The sequence below is a fragment of the Dipteris shenzhenensis genome, chromosome 15, assembly GCF_047967505.1.
Source record: "Dipteris shenzhenensis isolate YYH24624 ecotype China chromosome 15, Dip_SZ_1.0, whole genome shotgun sequence".
NCBI lineage: Eukaryota > Viridiplantae > Streptophyta > Polypodiopsida > Gleicheniales > Dipteridaceae > Dipteris > Dipteris shenzhenensis.
In genome coordinates this window covers 40,411,477-40,435,632 of record NC_141610.1, presented here as the reverse complement: position 1 = coordinate 40,435,632, position 24,156 = coordinate 40,411,477, and the positions used below count along the sequence as shown (strand labels likewise).

At 42.6% G+C, this 24,156-nt stretch overlaps 1 protein-coding gene across 1 annotated transcript in view; it reads right to left on the bottom strand.

Moving 5' to 3' along the window:
* Window positions 1–415: 415 nt before the first annotated feature.
* The window catches only part of LOC147893808 (uncharacterized), a 23,826-nt gene continuing 85 nt past the window's right edge, over window positions 416–24,156 (bottom strand). Inside the window, exons 1-10 of the mRNA XM_087385528.1 lie at window positions 22,944–24,156; window positions 22,639–22,827; window positions 16,350–16,442; window positions 16,042–16,224; window positions 15,741–15,843; window positions 15,369–15,554; window positions 13,394–15,238; window positions 12,512–13,308; window positions 11,759–12,378; window positions 416–859 (exon numbers count right to left, since the gene is read on the bottom strand). The exon at window positions 22,944–24,156 is cut by the window's right edge and continues 85 nt beyond it. Of these exons, the coding sequence (XP_087241654.1) occupies window positions 718–859; window positions 11,759–12,378; window positions 12,512–13,308; window positions 13,394–15,238; window positions 15,369–15,554; window positions 15,741–15,843; window positions 16,042–16,224; window positions 16,350–16,442; window positions 22,639–22,827; window positions 22,944–23,156 (4,371 nt within the window). The 5' untranslated portion in view covers window positions 23,157–24,156 and the 3' untranslated portion in view covers window positions 416–717. The remainder of the gene's footprint in view (window positions 860–11,758; window positions 12,379–12,511; window positions 13,309–13,393; window positions 15,239–15,368; window positions 15,555–15,740; window positions 15,844–16,041; window positions 16,225–16,349; window positions 16,443–22,638; window positions 22,828–22,943) is intronic.

Below are 24,156 nucleotides of genomic sequence, written 5' to 3'. Positions count from 1 at the left end.
CTGTGCATACCCTCTGTTGTAAGTTTGCCAACAAAGAGATCCTGCATAGAGGTGAAAGCTAACAAGGCTGAGTGTTTTATTTGACTTGTTTGTAGGAGGGAGATGTAGGATTTGAATGGGACAAGTTCTGAGAAGAAAAAGCACCGATAGACCTCAAATTCAAGTGTCTTGAGTCACTACAGCCATCGTTTTGGGTAGACCTAGAAACTTTTAGTGACAGAAAATTGCACTAACAACCACTATTCTAATTCAATTAAATCCAGTCACTAGACCATTGCTTAGTAGCTATTTGCAACCCTAATTAGCGATGCTGTTACCCTCAATAACACAAAATTTGAAAATACCACCCCAAATCTACTACCAACATGTGCAGGCTATTGATTGCAAATAGCAAAGACCAGTTCACCCCAAAAATTGAACATGGAAGATACTTGTAACGGGGAGAATATCAGCTTCATAAAAGTTTCTATTCTTTGGCTTTCTTTACAATAAAAGGCAGACCTGTGTGTCCACATTTAAAACATTTTCTATCACAGATATCAATGTATAAAGGCACTTGTGAACAGACATGCAAGATTTCCGCTCTCACATCACTACAAAATCGGTGTTTAACCACCAGTTTACCAGGAGGCTTAGCTGTTTTCAATATACACTCAGCTGCATACCAGTATTGAGCCAGAAACAGAATTGCCATTGCTTGCTAATAAATTGTTACTTCTAAGAGGATGTACCCACCACACATGCTTGATAGTGAGGACGTCCATTTTCTGAACCTTTCTGAACATCAAAGCCAGTAGACGCCCTGGGCTGACCACGAAATGAAAGGGGAGGAAAATCTTCATCTTTGAGCTGATACGAGCTGCAAATTTTTCAAACCAGTAGAAAACAATATTAGACAGACTCAGAACTTTATATATGCATGCAGAATGCTTCACCCAAATGCGTAGCTCAATTATGGTACTTGTATATTTAAGTTATGACGAAAGACTTGATCATTAAAACAAAAATTTCCCAAAGCGTATCTTACAATAGAGAATGTATCATCAAGAAGTTAAAAACCCAAGATTCCAGAAGAGAATGCAGGAAGTGGCTGAAAGTCAACTGTCAAATATGTCTATTGCTAAAAGAAGCTGGAACAAACTCTTTAATCAACAGCCACTCAGGCAGCTGGAAAGGCTCAATGTTCTTGGGTCAGAGAAGTATCCCCTCACATGGCACCTGTGTCTGGGAGTGATTATATGCAGCCCCACCCTTCTAATGTTTGCCAGGGCTGCCCCAAGAGCTGAATGCTAAGAGGAATTCAAGCAAGGCCATGTTATGCAGGTAAAGAGCCAAACTTAGTAAACTCAAAAGTGCTGGGGGTCACGCAAACTTATTACACTCAAAAGTGCTACAAAGCTTGAAGGATGCACTTGATTTGAAGCTAAGAACCGCGGCGAGAGCTAATAAAAATGAGGCGGTCGTAGCCAAGACGTGTTTGCCCCATATACTGATAAACCAAGCTCCCCACAGACAGAAATTACCTGTCCTGATGTGAAATGCTGCAAGCTTAGGAGACCGTTTGCAAGACACAAATCAACTGTGGCACATTTATATGCCGTTTCATCTTTTGCTGATGGAGAGGTATACAAAGGACAATAGAAATTTCTTCTTTCATCCAGGATTCCTGTTTTAGGAAAACACAAAGGAGACCTACAGGGCAATGCAGGAATGACGGAAACATATTTAGTGTTTTAAACGATGACTTGAGGGAAGATTACTAGTTTTAAAATAAAGAAGGGATATGGATACCATCTACCTGCATGACGCATGCCAATCAAGCCGCAGGATTGGAACATACGTTCTTTCCTCACATAAACCTGTGTGGCTACTGACCACCAGGAGAGATCCGACCAGGCTTCACATATGCAAAGTTGAAATTGAAGAGTGTGAGGACACCGAGGACATGCTGCACTTGATGACATGACAATAAGAGGCAGCTTGAAAAGTGTGAAGCAGCAAATGTAGATAATATCTATATCTCTCAAGGAGGATGTTGGACGGGCCAGTGCTTAAAATGAGTCTTAATCTTTTGCCCAGTTCCATAGATAGGCAGCATAATGGCCTTCAATCAAAACACAACTCATATTTGGAGATCCGGGTTTAAGAAGGGTTAAGGGTAGCATGGCTAGTTGGCTGGCTCACAGCTCTAGAGCAAGGAGGGCAGAGGGGATGCCAGCATCAGAGAAGAGGTGAAATACCAAGCACATGATGTCACGAGGACGTGAAATTATGGGACTTTTGATTTCCGACTCCGTAATTTGTGCATGACTGCCTTGAGCCTTTGGGGCGCGAGGATCTGGCTATGGGGCGAGACTTGGGGAATTAAAATTCCCCAGTGTGCCCTTGGAAATAGTGAATGTGCACCCAGTTACTAGGCAATTAATTCCTAGGGCCAAAGTGTGCAGCTGGCGGGCCGAAAGAGTGGTGCAATTAAAAATTGCTAATTTTAGCACAGGACTCCAAAAAGAGCCCACAGCCCTTCTTTTGGATGCAAAAGGCCAAATCTGTTCCAAAGGGAGCCAGATCATCAGTTGTGAGCTGCTAGAACCTGCCAGGTGCTTCTAGAGCAAAAATGACTTTTACCATGAGCTTCCAGAGCCTGCCAGGGAAAATCCTCATCAGCCAGGACCTGTACCAGTGCATCTAGGCCCTGCCAAAGGAAATCGCACCTGATCCAGGAGCCTGTTGCATATTGCAATTTCAGCCAGGGTGTCCTTTGCAGATTTCCAGGTCCTTTGGGCTGTGCCAGGTGACTACATCCTGTTCTGGATCTATTTCCAGGTGTTTCCAGGCTGCTACAGGAAACTACGATCTGTTTCCAGGTGTTTCTAGGCTGCTACAAGAAACTGCAATTTGTCTCCAGGTGTTTCCACGCTGTCCAAGCTGTCCCAGTAGATTGTGATTTGGTATCAGGCTGTCCAGGCTCTGCAAGGAAGATTGCGATCTGCTTTCTAGAACTTCCTGGTGTTGCTGCTGATTTTGGTAACTTTCCAAGCGTAGGTGTTCGCTTCTAAGCTGCTCTTGGGGCTGTGCCAGGGTAGAATCAGCTTTTCTTTGCAGGATCTAGGGTTTTCGGCCCGGATGACCTTTCTTCTATGGATACCGGGTAGAAGAAGGCTTGTCTTTGCCTACTTTTGCCGTTCCTTGATTGGTTGCTGGCTAGTTATTGCGTTTGGGTTTCTTTCCTCTCGAAGAAAGGTTGATTTATGATGTTGGGCAGTGGTCGGAGAGGCTATAGATCGAGGCAACCCGTTGGGAAGTGTTTTGTCGATTGATTGCACCAGAGTTTAGCTGTTGAGGGCTTTGTCTTGCAGTTGTTCAGTCGTGTTTGGCTGGTTGGGCACTTGGTTGTGCGATTGCAGGTGTGGCTCAGACAGTGGATGCTATTGGGGTCTCTGTTGCATGCTTTGACTGGCTGAGGATACAGGATTGTCTAGTGATTGGATGTCATTCATCATTTGAACTTGAGCAGGGAATTACAGGGTGGGCTGGACGGGGAGTCTGCAGGTGTTGGTTTGCCTGTGGTGCAGCTTCCCAGAGACCTTTGTAATCAGCCGCTTGGCTTCAAATGAATGTTAAATAAATACTGCAAGGAGCGCCAACATTTGGGGCCAATCGGTGTCCTTGTTTCTGAGTAGGAGCACTCTAGCTCCCTTGTGATTTGTTCTGTGGTGCATATTTACTTGTCAATTTACTGTGTATGCCATAATTAAGTGGATCCGACCACCCTTTACGTTGTTGAGGCTGGTTTCAAATGATGCATAGAGGCCAAGGAGAGAAGAAAGTAAAAGAGGCAAGTGAGTCTGTACCTGGTGGATACTAAAACGAGGACGATGTGGACTAGATTAGTATTCACCTGTTTACAAGGACCTCAAACAACATAGCCGTATAGAGCACATGCTTTTTTTCTTTGGGTGAGATTTTTTATGCTTTATATTACACAGTAGCTTCCCCTAAATGGGGAACTCAAGAGTACATCAACAAAAGATCTCACTATATGACAAGTATACATTGTAGTCTATATGACGAGTTTGCAGACAATCAAAGAAAAGATTGCTGCAGAGAGCGTCGAAAAAAAGGAAAAGTTGAAAAAGTAGGATCACCAAAGACTCTATGATTTCTATCCTCCCATAAAGTCCAGAATGCCCAATAACAAACCCAAGTGAAGAACAACTCAAAACCTTGTCTATGTGGGTGAATCCCAAAAAGTCAGAAATGCTTCCCAAAGGTAGCAGTAGGAAATCTAGCTCTCAAACGCTACGTAAGGAGATCCAAGAAATCACGGGTTGGTGTGGATAATGCTAAAGGAGATGAGACACGGATTCCCATGGAGCCAAACATTTGTGACAATCAGCCGGAGCAATATGTCTTCGTGTCAAGAGCTGCCTAGATGGAAGAACCCCAACATTATCCATCATCAAAACACCTGTTGTCGAAGAGGAACTTTAGAACTCCAAAGCTGCCGCAATATCTCTGACCACCACTTTGCAGCAGATTCATGTGCTAGAGTTGATTTTCCTTATCTGAAACCCAAGGTGGGGGTAGCAAAACTTTATACAAGGATTGTACCATAATGTGAGATAGCTTCAAGAGACAAGCTGATGAACCTAGGGAAGGAAGATTTCAATCTTCAAGCCTATCGTCAAGCTCAAGTGGTGGCACCAGCAGAAAAGGCTAAAGCATTTGAGTAATATTTTGCCAGAGAGGGTGATAAGTGCATCCCTAAACCATATTGTCTAGCAACCAAAGGAAAGAGATCATTTACCATCATCGTGAATCCCATTAGCCATAGAGTGGATCCCTTTGAAACTAGTAAACTAGGAATGCCTAGGTTCCTGCAAAGCCAACAGAGGGTGAAAGACCTTTGGCCAATGTATACTTTCAGCTCTTAAAGAATTGTCCGGCAAAGAATCACGATCATGCCATTCCAAGTGGGAGAGAATATGCTTCCAATCAAATAACATTTTGGAGACCAAGGGCAGCCTTTCCTACCATCAATACAACCAAAAAGAAAATCCCACTGAGTTGGCTGCCAATAACCAAAAGCAGAGGTGGTGATTTGCAAAAGCAAATAGCGCATCACGGCATCTCAAGGTTGATCTCCTTGCATAAATTGCAGCATCATTTCCCCCTTATGAGCAAGGATATGCACGTGAATGTTGAGAATATTTAAACCCCCATGCATCTTTGGCGAATAGAGACGTTGCACTGAAAGCAATCTCAAACTTTTTCGGCCAGGTTTGGAACACCAAAAAGCTTCCACAACGGCTAACATAAAGTATGTAAGATCTCCATTGCTAAGCATGATCAAAGGCAGGTAAACTGAATGTATGCCACCAAAATAGATTGGACTATCCGTAATCGAACATGCAACGGCCAAGTTGCTAATTTCTAGTATTCAAGCTTTTTCTTCAATGTTGCAAGTACCCACTTAGTTTGTTGGCGACAAGTAATCATCCAGCCCAAAGAATAACCAAGATGTCGAACTAACTCGACGGTTGCAAGTACCCACTTAGTTTGTTGGCGACAAGTAATCATCCAACCCAAAGAATAACCAAGATGTCGAACTAACTCGGCGAGCGGAACAATTTCCCGAGCCATAAAAGACTATGCCAATCTTTAGAATGCAATGGCAACAGCTTAGACTTCTAAAAATTCACATGTAGACCAACAGCTAGGCCATATAATAATAGAGCATACATAAGGAAAGAAAGATCCCTCTCAGTATTCTTTGGAGTAAAAAAAGAATCATCAGCATATGCTTAAGCAACCATAGTGCAACTTCCATGAATCTCCAATCCATGCAACATATATGTAGCCACAAGATGATCCATGTATTGAAGTATTGGATGCGTGGCTATGGCATACAAAAGCACTAAGTGGACATCCTTGGCGAGCCGAACAACGGAGAGTTCAATTCTTAGAGATATCCCCAGACAATATACAAGCAGCTCTGCCATTGTAGAGCCAGTAAATAACATGCTGATTTTTTTGCCAAATCCCAAGCAGGCATGGTCTACGAGATGAAATCGCATTGAGCCGTGTCAAAAGCCTTGGCAATGTAACTTGCAATAATGCTCTATGTATTTTGCATATTCTATCCCAACATAGGCATTTGCAATATTATCAGTGATATGCCTACAAGGAACAAACCCATATTGTGCAAGATGGATTCCATCATGTAAGTATCCATTGATGAGATCAACCATTGTCTTGGTGATGATCTTATAAATAACTGGCATGAAGAAGAAGAAGAAGAAGAATATATTATCGTCCTCTGAAGACCAAAAAATCGGCCTATGGGACCAAAGGATATGTACCATCCGTGCCGAGAATCGAACTAGGGGTCCTCAGATTCGTACGCATAGAGCTGAACGCTAGGCTAGCCAAGGGCTCTAGTCTTTGGTTAGTAGTGAGAGTGATAGGTCTCCAATCAGTCAATGATTCACATATTTGCTTCTTCTTCAGTAGTTTGACAAGCTTTTTCTTCCATGAATCTCGCACGTAAGGAATCGGCAAATGTTTCTTATAATGTAAGCTTTTAAAAATCTGTTTTGACGAGCAAGCTTTATCCAAAAAGCCCTCTATCTTGCTCGTGTCTCCCATTTAGTAATTTCTTTGTGATCATTGCATTGCAAAGACAGTGCTTATCCTAGCATAAAGACATGTTTTATTCGAAAGACAGTCTGAAAATGACTAAGCTCACTCAATGTTTGGCAAGTACTTTTTGCATAAGCAACAATGTCTCTCGAGGTCTTCATGTAATTTTTGCCATAATCACGAATGGTTGCTTGCATTCTAGCAACAAAAGCATCCCATGCATAATCAATATCAATATGTCTTTGTGTTGAAAGATACTTAATGGCATCACAAACCATTGCCTTGTATGCACCATGCTCCAAGTAACTATTATTAACAATGAGAAGCTTCTTTGTGACAACCTACCAACTGGCACGTCATGAAATGAGATATCCTTAACCATAACGGGGGCATGATGCGAATGCGTCTTTAAAGGCATAGTCGACCCACATTTTTGCAAGTGAGATTATCATAATATTGTGGATTAACCCTATACCAACGATACACGCGAGCATGATAAGAGGATTGTGCATTATGTTGGAAAGTATAGCTTGGCAACATGGGCTGTGATTCCTTCCAAAGATCAACAAGGTTGAGTTGAAGCAATAACTGAGACCAATCTTTGCAGAGGATATTCCTCATTGGAAGGTGAGGAGCCCTTATTTTTTGGAGATGGTTCATGCCATTGGCCAAGTTGGGCCTACCTTCAAGCCTCCATCCTACAATGTTTTGCGCACAACGGAGCTAACTAATGAAGCAGTATGCATAGATCATCTCTATGGTGGATAGCCGGATCGAAAAAACGCCACGTCCATATATCATCACCTCCTAGATGTGATCTCATTCCAAAGCAAAGCTTGCTTGTACCCAATCTAGGAGCCCGTGACATTGAGAACAGCAGCGGGCTGTTTAGGTGGACTCAGGAACAAGTAGCTTGTTTATAGATTGAGGAAGAGCTGGTCTGTTATTTATGGACTGAGAACCAGTCAGCTGCTTACAAACTGACCCCTCATTCTGTCCAAGTCAGCCACCAATGGAGGGTCCAAACCTGTAAGAGGAAGGCCTTCCTCTCCACCCTATAACATCAACTTCCATCACTAGCCTCCAAGTAGCCTCCACAGTCAGCAAGGGATCAGGGCTCCACTTTATCAGCCGGCAGTTTACAGCCTCTTCATTGAGAGTCAGCTTCTGGTTGTATTCAGCCTCTTCCGCAATGTGCAGCCACCGCTATGCACTTAATGATTTGCCGCCATAAGCAATGTGAGCATATACCTAGATGAATCCAGGAACATTCCCAAACTCATCCTCTAAAAACACAACATAGGGCAGTTTCAATCTCACGATAGTCACTCATAAGATTGAAAACCATAAACTCAATCACGCATAGCAGGGACTAGCTACTATGACATCCCCACTGACATCATCAGCGCCCAACAGTGGGTGTAGACCATAGTATAAAAGTATGCTCTCACACATACAAATCCACACACCCACGCATACTTGAGCATCCATTTATACAAAGTCCTCGTACTGAGTTTCTGTCGACACTCCGGAGGTGGAGGGCAAACTCAGCCATGACGAAAGCTAGCACTAAAGGAGAAGGCTAATCAAAAAGTAGTCCAAATCTCTTCATTCAAGCTACAATTGCTTGTGAAGTCTAAACGATTTCATTTTAGTCTCTCCCGAACAAGCATCTAAATCTAAATCTAGCCTATTTACATATGTGAGCATAGCCTATTTACATATGTGAGACACTAAAGGCCCGACACATGAACATTGGGCATCTTTCTTTCATGTCAGTCTTCATGCTTTCAACTCATGGACAAGCTTGCAAGGGGAGTGGATGTAACAGACCTACACTTTTTCTCAACATATGGATCATTCTTGGATATTCTATGTTCATTCACTATTTTCATGATCATATGTTTACTGACCAGACCTGTCAGTTTCCCTGATAGTCACATCCAATGACAAGATGTTGGAGGCTAGTGGACTTCACATCTGTGAAGTAAGGAGTCCTTTGACTATTTCTTACCGGATAGTACATTATCTGTAACCGGCCTTCAATTTCCTAAAGGACAGTAGACCATAAGTATCATTGCATATTCATTATTCACATCCACATTGCATCATTTCCAGCCACTTAACTTTAAACAATACCACTTAGAAACAATTTGAGAAATAACTAGATAGAGAGTAGAGTGCCCCTCCTCAACAAAACCAAGTACAAGACACCACATTGGCCCCAAACACTTGGCGCCCCTTCCGGTATTTATTTATTTCTTTAGGAATAAAATTTGTACATACAACAAGGACTCAATCTTGTGCTCTGCCCCATTGGCAGTTCCACTGTCCAAGCCAAACTTTGGCTACAACCTGCATTCCATCCTAGTGCACACACTAGTGCCCAAGTGCCAAGGCAAGGCTAAGGCATTCACCATTGTCCATGACCAACTGTGAAGGTGTCCAAGCATTCCACAAAGCATCCAACTTGCTCAACAGGTCTGGCAAAACCCACACTGACCAGCCTCTCAAGGTGACCAAACATCAGCACAGATCTCAGACTGAAGAAGTGACCACAATACAAGGAGAGTATCCACACACAGCCCCTTTGACTCCAATCTGGTTACACCCTTTGTGACTCAGTGCCTATTCACTGCCTAAATGGCCAAGAGGGGCTTCGTGACAAGAGAACTCAAACCAGCTTCAAACGACTTCCGTCCAGCTCCAGATCAGCTCCAAGGAACTCCAAACCAGTCTAGAACACCTCCACGGGCAACAGACCCAACAAGAAAGAGGTAGTAGGAGGAAATGGCAGCTTGGAGAGGGGAAGGAAGAGACAAAACGGGCTGGAACAAAGAGAGAAAGAGAGCATGGGCAAGAGGAGGAGGAAGAGATTAACACACCCTGCAAGTTCCGCCTAGGGAAGCGTGCACCTCGAACAATGTGCAAAAAGCAACCGTACATCATCCTCGAAATCAGTGCCAATCTACCTTGAGAGGCGTGCAATCGTCCGTACAAGCAACCTAGGGATGTGTGCCTTTTTCGTACGGCCAACAAAAAGATCTGTGCAACATCCCGTACAATAGTAATTAATGCTTCCGTACAACCGTATGGAAGCCTTGGAGAATGAGCCAGAGAGAGAGAGAGAGAGAGAGAGAGAGTACCTAGGGATAAGTGAGTAATGCAAGCAAGAAGCGTCAAAATCCCGTACCTTCATCAAAAAACAAGCGTGGGAGGAGAGGAACGGGGTAGGTGTGCATGCGGAGCTGCCACATGGCCCCCTCATTAATGCTCTAACCCCACAAAACCAATGGAACATTGGTTTTCCCCCACAATAAAGTTCTAACCCTTCTAACCAATGAAACATTGGTTTCCTTGGGCCTAACTTTATGACCCCTCTAAACCTTGCCTTGCCCCTAGCATGTAGGGCTAGTGTGTGAACCTAGGGACTTCTGGGAAGTGTCAGCTAGTCCCCTTCATAAATGCACGTCCCCGTGACATTATCAACATGTCGTTTGAGACATGATGCTTCACACATCCACAAGGGTTTCCTAACACTTGTTGGGTCTCCAATACCTATGCTTTTATTCTTGACACCGTCAAACTAGCTTTGGGGTGAGCATTGGTGTGTTGGGCAATGAGGCTTGGCTTAATGAGGGTTATTCAAGATCATGCAGTGTTTAACCATGAGGAGTTTGCGAACTTCAAAACCCATAGTTTTTTAGTGTTAGGATTAGCACCTTGATCACTCGCATGCACATTAGTTAGGGCACAATGATTTCTAATAGATGGCTTTAGTTTGGGTCAATTCTAAGTTATTCCAAGTTGTAAGCCTAGCAAACCTAGGATTGTATTTGTTCTAGGCCCAACATGTTTAATTAATTGTGTTCATGGTGCAAAAAGTATTAAAAGATAGGAAGTGTGCCAAGGATTAACCTTTGAAAAAATTGTTCGAAATCCATCCCGTAATGAGTAAATGGGGCAAGGGTAATAGGTAACCGTTGAAAAAAATGTCTGAAATCCATCCCGTAATGAGTAAAGGGGACAAGGGTGGTAGGTGATGCATGAAGGGCTACCACGTGGCCCCTCAGTAAAGCTCTAACCTCTTTTGAAACATTGGTTTTCCTTGGGCCCAACCTTTAGACTCCTCTTTCTAGCCGTAGCCTAGCACTTGGGCCTAGTGGGTGCACTTGGAATCGAATCTGGGGACTGCTAGGAAGTTAGCACTTCCTCTACGCCAGTCCCCTATGGCCAAACTATCTTCGGGTTTGTCCACAAGGTTATTTGCACATGAAATCCACGTCCCCGTGAAACTTTCAACCAGGGAAGAGGACCATATAGAAAAGTTAATTTCATGGATATGGCAATCAAGGAGACAAGTCCATCACAATTTCCTCTCTGCCCTAAAGTAATATGCTTTTCAGTTCGGTGTGCTTAAATCCTTCAGATGTTAAACCATTTAATCTAAATACCTTCATAAGACTAGAATATATCCAATCTTACGAATTAAAATATTTTATAAAACAAGCACAAGAACAACGGAAAGGGAGTTTGTAATTGACTTAGACAAAATTATGAGTAAATAAGGACAACGGAAAGGGACATTGTAATTGACTTGGACAACGAAAAGGGAGTTAATAATTGACTTGGACAAAATTATCAGTAAATAAGGAAGATAAAAAATAATGATAACTTAGTAAGCAAAGCTACGCTTGTGTTCTCATCAGTACCCAAGCATAAGCTGTTGTTTGGGTTTCAAAAAATTCCAAAATCTCTTGGGTATGAGCATTCCTGCCGTTGAGTAATCTACTTTGTAGATCAGTGTCTTAAAAACCCTTCAGATATTATGCCCTTTGGAACTTATTTCCTATCACATTGCGTGATCGTGATTATTCTGCATCTATTTCAACCAATTTCAGCATGTTTTCTAAAATTAAATATAGGGAGAACAGTGGAAGATCAAACAGAGCTCACGAAGGAGGCTTGCAGATATCGCAACATCAGATAATTAGCTTGTAACCAAAATAATGACAACCCATACATTGTTTGATTCTGTAAACGAGACAGTTTTAAACAGAAAAACAGTGCACACACAAATAGAATGCTAGTAATCAGTCCCCTGAGCTTCAAGTACCTCTGCTGACTGTCATCAAATGGCACCTTCGTTGCAATTGTTTCACCACTTTTTGTGGGTCCACCGTACTTGAGATTATGCTGATGCTCTGAGACTGGCCCCTCTTGGTCTTCCCCAGCTCCATTTTGAATACTAGGTGAACCCAATGACCCAAACCTCAGATTTTCTACCGAAATCGCTTTCTCGTGGGCATAAGGACGAGCAAAGACAACCGGGGACTTTAACATATAAGTATTACCAACATGAAACCTGTTGCCATAGTTTTTGTTGCCCACATCTATGAAGGGCTCAAGAACTGGGAGTGTGGAAGCATCACAACTATTTGTTATATTGGCACCTGAGCTAACAGGGGAGATGGGCAGTATTCTTTGTTCTCGAGAAATATCCCAGCCCTTATCTACCATTTTTCTTTCAGTATTATTTTTTTCCAAACGTGTGTCGAGTTTGCTAGTATGGGGGCGCCCTTCGTGTCTAGATTGTCCACGAGCCATCCCACGATATCTTGATGGAAAAGTATTGGCTCCATCTCGACTTACTGGATCACTGCGATCTGGGAACTTTGCTGCACGAGAACCTCTCCCACCACCTACCAGTTGTCGGTCTCTATAAGAGCCAGACATCTGCATAGGCATAAAAGATGTCTCAGGTTAGCACCTACGCTCCTGCAGTCTGAATTGACAACAACACGCATTCTAAAGGATGTGATTCCCATAAAACAATCGACCCATGATAGTAGGAGAGTAGAAGGAATACCAGATTGGGCAGATAAGTTCCCGTTCCCCGATGAAACTTGGGCAGCTCTTCTCCACAGAAATTACTGGGCAAAGCAAATGTATTATGTAGATTCAATCCATGAGGCATTGGATCTGGAAATTGTCCGTGTCTGAACCCAAACATTTGTGCAAACATATTCATGTTTCCAGTCAGTCTGCCATGGCCCTCCCAAGCATATTCTTGCATGTGCCTGGAGTTAAACATGAGTGCTGATGGAAACATTAATGGTCCATACAATAGTGAGGTTTGGTAACAACGACCAACCTGCAAATTATGCAGATGGGTCGCAAAATCACCTCTAAGAATATCAGCCTGAAACTCCTCTGACTCAGCTCGCTCTAAAACAGTAGCAGCATGTGCCTTGTCCAGTCGTACACCATTAGTCACAGGAATTCCAGAAGCCATCAGAGCTTCACCCACTCCAAAAATGACCGGGTTATCATTTGAAGTTTCACAGGGATTTTCTGTGTTATTAACTCTAAGAGATGAACTACCAGGTTCTATACCAGCTTTTCCATTAGCCATGGAATTCATGCTAGACAAAGGGATGTTAGGTGTAGTCAGAAATGGGGCTAGAGGGGGGGGATGAAAATATGGATAAGGCATCATTCCAGGGCGATCAACTTGTCTTGGCTTGTTTGAAAATTGATCCACAGTTGATGCCTCTGTCAAGGGACAACTGGATCCATTCGCTACTGTGATTTCCCCTTTGGTATCAACCACATGTATTGCATTGGACCCCTCAGATGCTCCAATTATCTTCTCTTTTTCAGTAACTGCCATAAATAACTAAAGGTCAGGTTCAAGTCAGCACATGAAAAACCCTTTTAAGTAAAATAAGGAATAAGGAAAAGCCTGCACCTGTCAGAATTTCTGATAGTTGTGTTCTTGTTAATGCTTTTTCTTGCTGCATGTTGGCCCTGTTATCAGCGACAAAATTTCTTGTTGTCCACTCGACATCTTTGCGATGAACAGACTCAACGTTGCTTTTTGAGACTAGTTCCAAGTGATTTCTGCATTTCTCAATCTCTGAAATCTCTCCTTCAGACTGACCTCCCACTTTTAGTTGTGCTAATTCTTTCTCACTTAGCTCGGAACTAGAACGTGCTTCCAGCCCCGATGCATTGATACGGTCAGCACAATGGCCACATGTAGCATTAACACAATCATGAATATAATGCAAGTCAGAATCATTGTTAGATGAACTTAATGTATTCTCCTTTATCACTTCTTTTCCATCTTGCAGTATTTGAGCTTCACTGCCTTTAGCTGTCAAAGCAGACCTGGTTTCCAACTCTGAAGAACTAACATGAAATGTGTCACCGTAATCTTCAAAACTTGACCTGCTGCCTACTTCATTTCTTGTTGATGCATGAGCCATATGCCTACTTCTATCTGAAAGATCTGAACTCTGGACCACTGAAGGAAACACAGGAGGAACAACAGGAGCTGCCACACCATTTTCATTAGAGCATAATGTATCTGTTGAGCCACCATGAGTCTCATTTATTGCTGTGCTTCTCAAAGAGGATACACATGATTTCTGATGCTCCTCACAAAAAAGTTGATTTTGGTGCTCAAGGACACAAGAAGCGCATCCAAGAGTCAGGTTGTGAGCATGTGCAGATAGTGGGTGATGATTTGCTACAGGTAAAACCTGGGGTAAAACAGCAGACTGAAAATTGCAAGCCTCGTAAAAGCAGGGTGAAACACTTGCAAGTATCATAGAAGCCTGCACCGTAGAAGGGACGAGTGGATGATTAACACAAGGTTGGTTTCCTCCGTCACTAATTCGAGCTTGACAGCAACATGTGGACACAGGGTGATAATGCCCACTTCTTTTATTTTCTTTCCTTAAACTTTCCAGCCCTCTATTCAAACTATGAGCACTGGCTTGATTTCCCAACCTTGCTGCACATGAAAGAGAGGGACCTGAAGAGGAAATGGATCGTGATTCATAGGACACTGGTATTGGTTCGCAGAATGAGGCTTGCTTGTGCAGATGCTTCTGAGTTGCACATGCACAGAAACCATCCTGGTAGCTTGCCAGGTCTTTAGCATTCTCTACATCTCCCCTGTTATTAACTGTGAGCTCATTTGCATGAGGCACACACTCAAAATCCGAACTCGATTCTTGCTTTGCCATTCCAGTAACTTTAATTGAATCTGTCCCTTTTAGCTTCATCGTGCTTGTACTCGGACGCTCTGATACAAGCACAGATGGATTCCTGCCTCTGTTTGCAGTGCCTTTTTTTGCCTTCCCCATTGTAATGGAATTTGCAGCTCCATGAATGTGACCATTTGAGGCAAGGTACCCCGAGGCAGGGATTGTATTCTTGCTAGGATCAATAGCATGGCTCACAGTTTCTTCTGATTCAATGATTGCATTTGCAGTTAAAGAGGAGGCCGCAGCTCCACCAGTCTGTAGCACATGATTGGAGTGGTCCTTTGCAGCACTGGCTACATTTGCTTGACCCAGATCACTCGACCGATTTTCTCCTTCAGCCCCACAAGGAACACGACCCACTGCATTCAGACATTCTAAATCCGGAGCAAGAGCATCAGGTCGATCCCCAGTGCAATGTTTTTTTGTGTTTAGAAAAAAGTCATCAAGTTTCCCTGCAAGCTCTTCAGCCGGACCACGAAGTATCTTCTCGAGCTTTCTCGCTCCATATGCAAAAGCACTGCGTATTCTGTAAAAATTACCTGTTATAGCATTATTTTGTCAAAATGATGCCAGAATGAAATTTGATCTAGGAATCATCACTTCACTTGCTGATAATTGCAAAGGGTAGCACAGGATGATTCAATTAATACTTTCCAGCACATTTGATACCTCTGCTTACACTGCGTCCAAGGTTGTTATTGATCCGCAGAGGATCCACCACATTCATGTACTTTGAACTGAATATTCTTCCTTGAGTATCTTGGCCTAGAGGTAAGGCAGCATATGCTTGACTGCATGCATACAAGAATGCATGGCTGAGCAACAGCTGTCCCCCATGCTTTTGGGGTGGTTCAGCTGCAGAAATCAGATGAGAGTGGACTATTTCAATTGTCAAATAATGATCCGTATGTTATAAGACACATACTCAGGACTAAAAAGAGCATGACAAAATTACTGCTAGTTGTAAAATCTCAAAAGAGCCATCACTTCTGTTCACGTCGTATTGCTATTCCCTCACAATTTACAGATATCCACACACACCAGCCATATCTTTAAGAGCTGAGAGGCGTATGGGACCCCATAGACTGAGGCAGTAATGCTCCCAATCGAATCTGCTAAAGAACTGAAGGAACCTGAATAAGACCTGTCATATCAAATCAAAACAATAAGGCAAATTTCTATTTCAATTGTGGGAACTTGCTTAACTTGGACATAATTCTTAAAATATAATCACAAGGTTCGAAGTATGAACTTAACATCATGACCTGAAGAGTATGTGAACAGAAGAATTTTTTAATAGCTACCTCAAAAACAAACAATGGGAGAATTTTTGGATGCTTACCTCAAGAGGACCACGAAGTGATGCATGAAACACATGGAAGATATATAAAACAAGTGTTTCCAAAGCATACGTAGATATAAGCCCATGATGTGCTCCTAAGATACGGCTTTCATAAAAACACCAAGCTTTGATGAGTATAATACTTCGCTTGAACAAATGGTCTTTACCTATGAGATGATCCACCTGCAAAAATTCCATTTTGTGACAACCAAAACCTTCGTTCTTGTAGGTTTGCAATCCAAGCTTGCACTTGAATATGGCATACAGAATAGACTTTGAAGCTTTATAGGCTGAAAATTTTAATGTACCTCTTCCAGAAAACACAGAGTGCATAATCCACCCAGTTGATTGAAAGAGATGTCAACAATGATATTCTCAACCAGACATTTCACTATTTGGACCTGCAGAACAACATAGACATAGCATGTGAAATACTATGATCTTCCAATATATTAGCTATGCTACAACTATGTAGGCACATACTATATATGGCATCTAAAGATTACATGAAAGAGGGGAAGATTATACCTAGTCAGTATCACCATCTTCTCACTAGATTACTTTTTGTTCTTCTAGCTATTCATGTGGTATTTTGTGGGATTTCATAATCCTGAATTTGGTTTCAATAGTATCGATGCAAGGCTACACTCCAAGTCTATTGGGAGAGGTTAAGCTCATGAGCCAAATTGAGCCCATTGGTCACTTTCCTACTCGGTACTAGTTCACTTAGGACACCAGCATCGCTTACGACCTAGGACTGTTACTAATTGTCCTAGCTGTCCTAACTACGCACTAACAACCTTTTAGGCCACTTTAAGGACACCATTTTAGGCCACTTATGCCTAACAACCAATGGCGACTGTCTTGCTCTCGGCAAATTGCAGATGATACCAATCTAGCATCGAGAAATACAAATGCAGATGTTGACAACATGATGAGCTACCTACACATTTTTGCAATGCGTCAGGTTCTGGAATAAACCGTAAGAAAACACATTATTAATAATTATATTTAAAGAGGCCAAAATCAAGATATTTTGGAAGAGAACAGGATGAAAAAGGCCAAGTCTTTTAAGTAGTTAAATATTCCAATGAGGTTTGATGTGACTATGAAGAATAGATGGGACTACTTTGCTAATCAATTTCAAACAAGAATGGAAATGTGGAAGGGGCATCAAGTCAGTTTGGCAGGCAGGGAAAAGGTTTTAAACCGTTGTTTATACCTACTCTCTATCCTCTAAATAAAACATAGGAGGAGTTCCAAGATTGAACTCAATATCGATCTCAACATGCACGTCCCTTTCATGGAATGGATCCCAATCAAAGGAAGATAACCCATGTAGGGTGGGATGCTTGCAATGTGTCCAACAAGGAGGGAGGCCAATATGGCATGGCTGATGTAGCAAATCGACTAGCCTCCAAATGGATTATCAAGACACTCCTCCAAATAGAGAAACATAATCTTTCATTTTCTTTTTGGGCAAAAAAAGAGTGATTATATTATTATCATAAAGCTTTATACATCAAAATTCTATCCTTAGTAGGACATGAGCAGAGTCATGCTCAGTCCAGCTAGTAGCATATAATGTTTTAAAACAACACAGGAGGCCAGCACCCCGCATCTGTGCTTCAGTGTTGTTTGACAGAGGGAAAACAGGTTGACAGCTTAATCTTTCCTGTATAAACATGAGGGGACCTGGAAAGAAAACCCCTGAGCAACATCATCAATAACATCACCATCTTGAGCAGTGGCAACAGCAGCAAACTAAGAGGCAACACCTTGTGCAGCATCAATGGAGATATCCTGTACAGCATGACTATGAGGAGTAACATCTTGAGTACGGGGAGTCTTGTGATAGTACTTAGTGCACCTGCTAATGTGATCAGCAAGCTCCTTGCTTAGCCTGGTGTGGTCCAGATTGTAAGCACTTATCTGGAAGTCAAGCCTTCTTTTCTCATGTCCCACCATGACATAAACAAAGCATCAGTATTCATCACGCAATCATTAACCATGTCCCACCAAATGAACCACAGAGCATGAGCCCTGATTTGAAACCATGTCTCCTGCTTGATCTTGACGGCATCACCCAAGAGAATAGCTTTCCAATTTATATGTTCCCCAACTTCTATCTGAATGCATTTCTACACTTTTCTAGCATGAGGGCAAGCAACAAAAAGGTGAAAAATGTCTTCAATTACACCAGTACATCTCCTGCATTTTCCATCTCGTTTCCCTATACTAAGACCCCTTGCATTGGTCTTTGTAAAGTATGAGCCAGGCTAAGCAAGACATTTTCTTAGGTACCTTATTGTTCCATAGCTTTCTCATACCATTTGTCTCTGCTATCCTGTAGATGCCACCTTGCATTTAGAGTTCTGAAGATGTCCTCAATATCAGTAGATGGGATAGGAATTGGGAGAAGTAAAGCACTTCCCACCCAGCTAAATTCCCTGTGATAAATAAAAAAGGTACCTCCTTTCCACTATGTGTTACCTTGCCATTGTTCTAACCTACTCAAGATCAACATCTGGCACTAATTATTTAAAGCAAACTCCCTTCTAATTTATGGCCAAGTTTTCCATCTTATCTGCTCCTTATTCAATAATTGTCCCCAAGTTTGAAGCCCTTTTCTAAACATAAAGCTCGCCAGAAGTAACTGATCATCTTAAGTCGGGCATTTCTAAAAATAGTGGACACCCATATAGAGTCAATAGCCATAAAGGCTCCCTTTTCAGAGAACTGCATAAAGGCCTTTATTTCCGCAAAAGCTTTCCAAATGGATTGCCAAAGAGGACTTCCTTTGGTTTTGGAGGGTTCACGATTGCACAGAGCAGAAAGAATAGGGCAGTTTTTCCATTTAGGAGCCCTAACTGGTCTGGCTAACCTCATGTCTCTTAAGAGAAGCTGAGCCCAATCACAATCTGGGTCCATTATGGCCTTAACCACCCATGTAGCAGAAAGTTTTCTGGCAGCTAGGGCTATATCAATCACTCCTAGGCCACCTTCTTCCTTAGCCTTGGTCCAGAAAGACCATCTTACTTACCTTGGAAATTCTAGAGTTTCTCCCCCACAGAAAGGATCTGTGTATCCTGATGAATCTGTCCAGACCAGCTTTAGAGGGGGACCAGCAAGACAAGTAGAAAATGGAGATAGGGTATATGCAATGGTTGAGCACCAACCTTCTGTCTGCTAGATTGGCTTGGAAGTCCCTCCATTTATCTATCAATAAACCAATCGCATCTTTTCCAACGTTATGGACCGTAAAAAAGCTAAGACCGTCAGGTCTATGTTAAGGACCGTAGAAAAGCTAAGACCGTCGGGTTTCAAGAAATGAAATAAGTATCCTTGGTTATGAGCTTATGTAATCCTGAGCCATATACCAGCGACGGATGGAGGTGCCTTTGAAAGGCATGGGTAAAAATCAAAGTCACTTGCAATGGACAGGCAAGGTTGCTTCATGGCTGTAACTCAATTTAATTCTCAATCAGTTATCCAAAAAATTAAGAGCACCAAACAAACACAGCATTTAGCTGTTCAAGACAGGTGTGCAACACAGGGGCCAACTCTGCGAAAGCCAGCTAATCCAGTGGAAAACCTGATAGATACCACATGACACCTTCCACTAGACAACTCATGCAAGGTGCTAGTCACGGAAAGACTTGATCACTGGGCCATGACCAATATCAAGTGGGAAAAAGGAAGATGATGTAAAATGATGTAAAATTGAAGGCGACTTCAGTTGGAAAAATACCTTTGGACCGCAATCTATCCCAAAATTCCAGAGAGGTATAGATGATATAACTCCTGGCTAATAAAAGATGGAGAAGGGGGTTAACAGATTTCAATAAGAGCATGAGTTTGGGAAACTGTAGCAGACTGAAATTGCTTCCAGCGTTGATGTGGCTGCTGTTTTACAAAGTTGTGAGATCACTCATTATTGGTAAATCTGATGGAGGGTCTGTTCCTTCTTTTTGCTGCTACCTGCACTGTTGTGGCCCTCCAAAAGCCCATAGACTTGTTCATACTGCTGCATTGCAATCCTGCACTACCTGCATGGCTGTACGGCCTGTTTGTGTGGCTGTATAGCCTGCTGCTACTGAGTTGTATGGGTGCCCTGTGGCAGCCACTGCTGAGTTGCATGGCTGCCCTGTGGCAGCCACTGCTGCTCTATAGTGGTTTTCAAAGTCCAGCAAGTTGTTAAGGCTATCATTCACCATATTTTACCTGCCAGCTGCAATTTATAGTTTAAACTGATTCCAACGAAGATTTTCATGCTAGGCTGAGAACTTCATGAGCGGCAATGAGTGGTGGCCCACCACTAAGCATTAAAACCTCCTCCACCTGCACCGCACTTCTGATGTCTCAAGAGTTACTAAAAACCTGAGATATTGGCTTACCAAAATGTTAAAGAAAAGAGGGTCCCCTAAACGCAGTTGATCTCTCAGAGAGGTGAACGTAAACTGAATGGCAACAAAATATGCCCTTCCCTAGCTTTGTATCCAGAAGTTCAAATTTACTCCCTGGTATAATCCAGGTGCGAACTTCAGCTCTCGTATGTTGCATGATAGCAGTGTGAGAAGCACATTCAGCTAGTCATCTATCACATTGGCATGGTAGGCATAAACAAATTTAAAAATATGAGAGAGAGAAAGAAAGTCTATTAATGTCCACGGAAGACCAACAGGTTTTGGGACAGCCAAAAACCCAGCTAATACATCCGTTCAGGGAGGGCACAGAGCAGCTCCCAGGGAGTGCATAAAGCAACTCCAAGTAATTATAAGATACCTACATTGTAGCCTGAAAATTAAGACAATAAACAGAAATACATCAGTTTAAGACTGAGGATCTTTTGGTTTGGATTTAAACTCCTTGATGAGGGCCACACTCACGATATACTGCCCATTTTCCATCCTTCCTAGCAGCCTTGACCTTCACACACACACACACACACACACACACACAGCATGTTAGGGGTGTAACATGTTTTGCTTATTGAAGGGGGCGGATTTTCTAATTTCCCCCACCATCAATTAGCACCATATTGAAGGCAGAAAGCCTGCCTCGTCAAGAAGGAAGTTGGAGCTTAGGCTTTGTTCTTTCAGGAAGGGCACACACAGCTTACGCGAAGTCTCAACTCAAAACTTGAGCTTGACAGCCTTTAGACATCAGCCCTTGCAATCCCTTCCGGTTCCTGAAATCTTTGCCTCAAAGATGAAGGCATCGAAGCATCTGTGCATTCAAGGACTAAGTAGTCAAGACACATTGTGGTTCAAACTGTTAAGGGAACCACCAAAGGCTTCCTCATCTATCTTACAACAATAGCATTCTGCACAACCAATATTCACAATCTCTAATACCGAATCTTCCTGCCCCACAGCTTTGTTGTTTCCCAGTTTTCTCGGACAAAGCGTCCGTGAGGTATTCAGTAAGCAGTGGAATGACATGCTAGAAGTTATTAAATAGTTCAGTTCTACTCACCTAAGAGTCACACACACAGATTACTGTATGCAAGGTAGGATATATTTGCAACAATTCACAAGAAGATGTCACACCACAGCCATTCTAGCACTGCAAATTCAGATGTAGGTGTAGCGGATTCATTCTCTTCTAATGCATGCTGAGTGAGCATGACGCACTTTTAACATCACTCCTGACATTTTGAGCTACGTTTACTTGGCTTCAGAGAAGCTGTAGAAAGACATTTTTTTAACTTTACATTGCTTTTTCAACCCAGCATGACAAAGGCTTGGATTACAGCACAGGCAATCACATGTACTCAAACGTTTCATGCCTCTTTTTGCTCCCGTATAACAATCTGTGAAAGAGCATCAGACGCCATTACAGAACACTGCAAAATATTCTGTCATTGCAAAAAAACACAACTTCTGCCTCACAAGGGCAAATCTGCAAAACTGACGAGAGTGGTATTTGACCACACAGTCACTTCCTAGTGACGATTATGCATCAACAGGAAATAAGAATGAATTTGCCAAAATTTCCATCAAACGCCCTCATGCCAGGGCAATGATCTCTGAGAGAGCACGTGAAGCAGGAAGAAGATCAGAGTTCTACTTCACCACATCCACAAAAAGAATCCCCAATTCGGCATCAAATTTGGATTTGCAGACTGTGGCCAAAGGTCCCAAACAGAGGAGCAAACACAACTACGAAAAAAGAGCGCAATGGCATTTCCATAAGTGTAGTGATGCGAATACAAGCAGCAAAGCTTAGCTGAAGCTGAAAACTCTCCAACCAATAAAGGACAAGAACGTCTGATACAAATACCAGAACAGGTGGAAAACTTAAATTGGAGACTTCAAATGCCGTCCTAGTACAAGGTTTCAGCAAAGCAACATTTTGAGAGAAACATAAAATTGGACGAAAATAGAATTTCAATTATCCAGAAAATCCAAAAAACGATCAAAAGAGAGCAGCCTGAAATGAATACATTCATGCTCAACACGAAAGAAGATGAAAGTAACAGAGACAGCCAGAAGAAGATAAAACCGCGGATATATTTTCTCAAGTTCAAAACAATAGTTTTTCTGTGAGAATTTTGAATACTTCTAAACCCCCCAGATATCAAGTAGATCCCACCTCAGCATGTATACATTGAACTTCTTTCACGCAAAATTTGGCATCCTTGTTGTGCTCTTCAGTTTCGAGTAGCGTACGGAGATCATTGGCCCACGTGTCATTCAATTGCTGAAGCCAACTGAAGGCCGTGAGGTCTATGTCCCCATCTGGAAGGTAGGTTTTCAGTGGCACCGAGCCAAATGTGCATACCTACATTCCCGACAACGATTAGTAGAGGAGCAGTTGCGAAGTAGAGCAAACGAAACTACATAACGTCTATCTGCTGGGAAAAAGGACGAGCAGGGGAAATATTCCGAAGGCTTCACCTGGCAGTCAAAATATCTTTGAATCAATTGCTCCACATAATGAATAACAGCTTTCCTCCGTTCTTCTGAAGGTATGGAGGGTTGGATGCGTCCAATAAGGTCCGCAGCAAACATCTCAGCCTTAGCCCATCTTTCATCGTACGGGGACGACGAGAAGAGAAAAACAGAAGACGATCCTCCCGGCAAAAGGCCGCTCAGAGCATTATCGCCCATACAATCCTAATCTATATCCCTGACTAGACCCAAAGCAATGCTTTTCGTTTGCCTTGTTTTTGCCGTGATGCAGCTTGTCCTAGAAGCTATTTCTCAAACCATACATCTCACTGTGTAGCGTGCTCGCATCTATAGCTGTTTGACAGAAATTGTCGAAAGTCATCCATTCGCGCTACAGCTGTGCCAATATAGTGTGTTCTAATGACCACAAATAATATTTGGCAATCTGGCAGGTACGGAACCAGGCTCTCAAGCGCTCCCAGCAATTCACAACTGCAACACTATGCCATGGCTCCCGCAAACTATGCGCGGTCGTGCAGACTTCAAACTCCGAGGCGTAAAAGCTAAGCTGAGGTAAGTGAAGCAACCAGTGTCAACAAGCTAGAGAAAAACAGCGGATATCTCAAGGCAATCGCAGGGCTTCGGCTTCAATTTTGCACTGATCGGATCTGCAAAAAGTTTGGAAGAAGCAAAACCCAAATGGAGGATGGCTGGATGAGCTGGAAGGGAACCCAAAATCAGTTGAAGCTAAAAAACTGCAGAGAGGAAACTGGTGAGGAGAAATGCGAGGTTTGGGAGGAGCAGGGAGAATTCAGACGGCAAGGCAAGATGGGTAGAGGAGGAGGAAGCTTGGATCTTGACGAAATCAAAGCACAAACTCTCAAAAACAGGCAATTATACTGATACAGATAGACTCCAAATCCACACTCTTACCATAAATAAGTACACTCTCAGGAAATTTGGCTTTAACAGAAACACCGTGTCAACCATTTTCCTCTCTGTGTTTTTCAATGTGGGTTTTTTCTCACAACTGCACAAATGTACTCTCTCTGTGTCAAGCATGCACTCTCAAACACAAGCAAATCACGCCGAGATTGTCTGTGTCGAAAATGGGCAGCACACACTGTGCTCTCTTTTGTCAAAAATGGGTCATCATCATCATCCCATCACCATCATCATCATCATCATCATCATCGTCCTTGAAGCGTGCAAGCCCTCA